This window comes from Arachis ipaensis, chromosome B03 (genome assembly GCF_000816755.2).
Source record: "Arachis ipaensis cultivar K30076 chromosome B03, Araip1.1, whole genome shotgun sequence".
Taxonomy (NCBI): Eukaryota; Viridiplantae; Streptophyta; class Magnoliopsida; order Fabales; family Fabaceae; genus Arachis; species Arachis ipaensis.
Window position 1 is genome coordinate 126,509,929 of NC_029787.2, and position 2,013 is coordinate 126,511,941.

The following is a 2,013-nucleotide window of genomic DNA, read 5'->3' on the forward strand; positions in this document are numbered from 1 at the left end:
TTTTATTTTTTTATTTTAATATTTATATTTATTATCTATCTATTGTTATTATTTTTATCTAGATTTCCATTTCAGCAATGTGTTGTGTGTTTGTTGGAGTTGAAGGTTGTGGTGTGCTGGGTCAGCTTGCAAAGCATAACAGAGCAACATAGGCGCATGACACAACACACAAAACAAAAACCAAACTCTCCTAGTCCCCTGAGATTTCTGTTTTGTTTATGCTTATGTTTATGTTTTGTGGCTTTGGAGATAGCTTTCCGAGTTCAGCTAAGTTGCTGTGTTCTTTTTGGGCAAAAGGGTTGTTGCCATTAAACTCTATTCATTTCCCCAACTAGCTGATCAATCTAGGGTTAGGGGGAAGTTCTAATTTTTCCAGTAGTGAAGTTTTGATTTTTAGGTTTTGTTTGGGAATTCGTCATCTGGGTCTTGGGGGGTGGTGGCAGGTTGGGCATTGTGGTTTGGGGGCGTTTTGGGATTTTGGGTTTTGATGATTTGTGGGTTTGATTCTTTAGGGCTTGAGAGAGATGGGTTTGGGTGCTGAGAATGGTAAGGTGGTGGAGCATTTGGATGTGTGTAAATCAAAAGGTGGGAAAAAGAAAAAGAAGAAAGAGAGTGGGATAGTTGAAGAGGAACAAGAGACTGGGTGTTGGGTTAGGCTTAGGTTATTTGGGAGCTGCATTTCTTCAAGATCCAAGGTTGATAGCTCTGTTAGTGGCACCAGCACCAATTATGGTAACTTCTAATATTTTCTCTTTTAAAAGTTGTTGTTCTTAGTATGTATTTGGAGATTTCATATTTATGCATTTTAACCTTTTTGTGATTTGTTTTGAATTGTGCATAGCTGAACATGGTAGAGATTTACTTGTTGAATGGTAACAAATTTGTGTTCTTCATAGTTCCTGCTTTTTCAAAATTTCAAATTGAAGCAAATTCCAAAGTTGGTACATAGGGGTGTGTTATAATAGAGAAAGTGGTTTATTTAAGGTTTTGTGGGAACTTTCAAGGGGAAATCAGGGTCCCTATTTCATCTCATACGGCGTAGTATGAGTTACACAGTGACTTTTTAGAACCTATGATGATTAGGTTGTATCACCCTGTATCCATGTCTGTGTAGGTATGTTTATCTGTTATGCTGCCAAACGATTAATTCGATTATCTCTGGTCTTCTGCATTTCTCAACTTTATTGAGTCATTCTTGGATGCTATCCATTGTCTTTCTTGGCTAAGCCTGATATCGTATGATGCCGTCTTATTGCCTTGTCTAATTATGTTTCCCACCTTTTCTGCTGTTTTGGCTTTTCTTTAGCCGAAAGTAAATCAACTATTGACACAAGTAGAGACCAACCAACGCTTCCAGTTGTCTCTTCTACAACAACTAGTAATGCTGAAAGCAATGCATCCACTTCCAAACTTGAAGAGGAGCTTAAAGTTGCTTTGAGGCTGCGAAAGTTCACTTTCAATGATCTTAAGTTGGCAACAAGAAATTTTCGGCCCGAGAGTCTTCTTGGCGAAGGTGGGTTTGGTTGTGTGTTCAAGGGATGGATCGAAGAAAATGGAACTGCTCCTGTGAAACCTGGTACGGGGCTCACTGTTGCTGTAAAAACCCTCAACCATGATGGACTCCAGGGTCATAAAGAATGGCTGGTTTGTGAATCTTCCAATATAATTTTCTTCCTTAAATTTCAGTTGAATTGCGTGTGCGTGCCTGTGTTTCCCTTTAATAATATGTTCATATACTGTGCCCTATTTATTCGTGTTCTAGTTTTAATTTCTTGTTTGGTTCATGTAACAGGCTGAAGTAAATTTTCTGGGTGATTTAGTTCATCCAAACCTTGTTAAACTTATAGGTTACTGTATCGAAGATGATCAGAGGTTGCTAGTATATGAGTTCATGCCTCGGGGAAGTCTAGAAAACCACTTGTTTAGGAGTAAGTTACTTTCTCGGAATAGTCATTTTCTCAATTTTATTTCCAATATTACCCCCCCCCCTAATTAACCTCATTGTTTACGTCG

The 2,013-nt window shown here is 38.4% G+C and overlaps 1 protein-coding gene across 1 annotated transcript in view; it reads left to right on the plus strand.

Moving 5' to 3' along the window:
• Positions 47-2,013, plus strand: part of LOC107631905 (probable serine/threonine-protein kinase PIX7) — a 13,282-nt gene continuing 11,315 nt past the window's right edge. Inside the window, exons 1-3 of the mRNA XM_016335489.2 lie at positions 47-732; positions 1,307-1,644; positions 1,793-1,928. Coding sequence (XP_016190975.1) covers positions 525-732; positions 1,307-1,644; positions 1,793-1,928 — 682 coding nt within the window. The 5' untranslated portion in view covers positions 47-524. The remainder of the gene's footprint in view (positions 733-1,306; positions 1,645-1,792; positions 1,929-2,013) is intronic.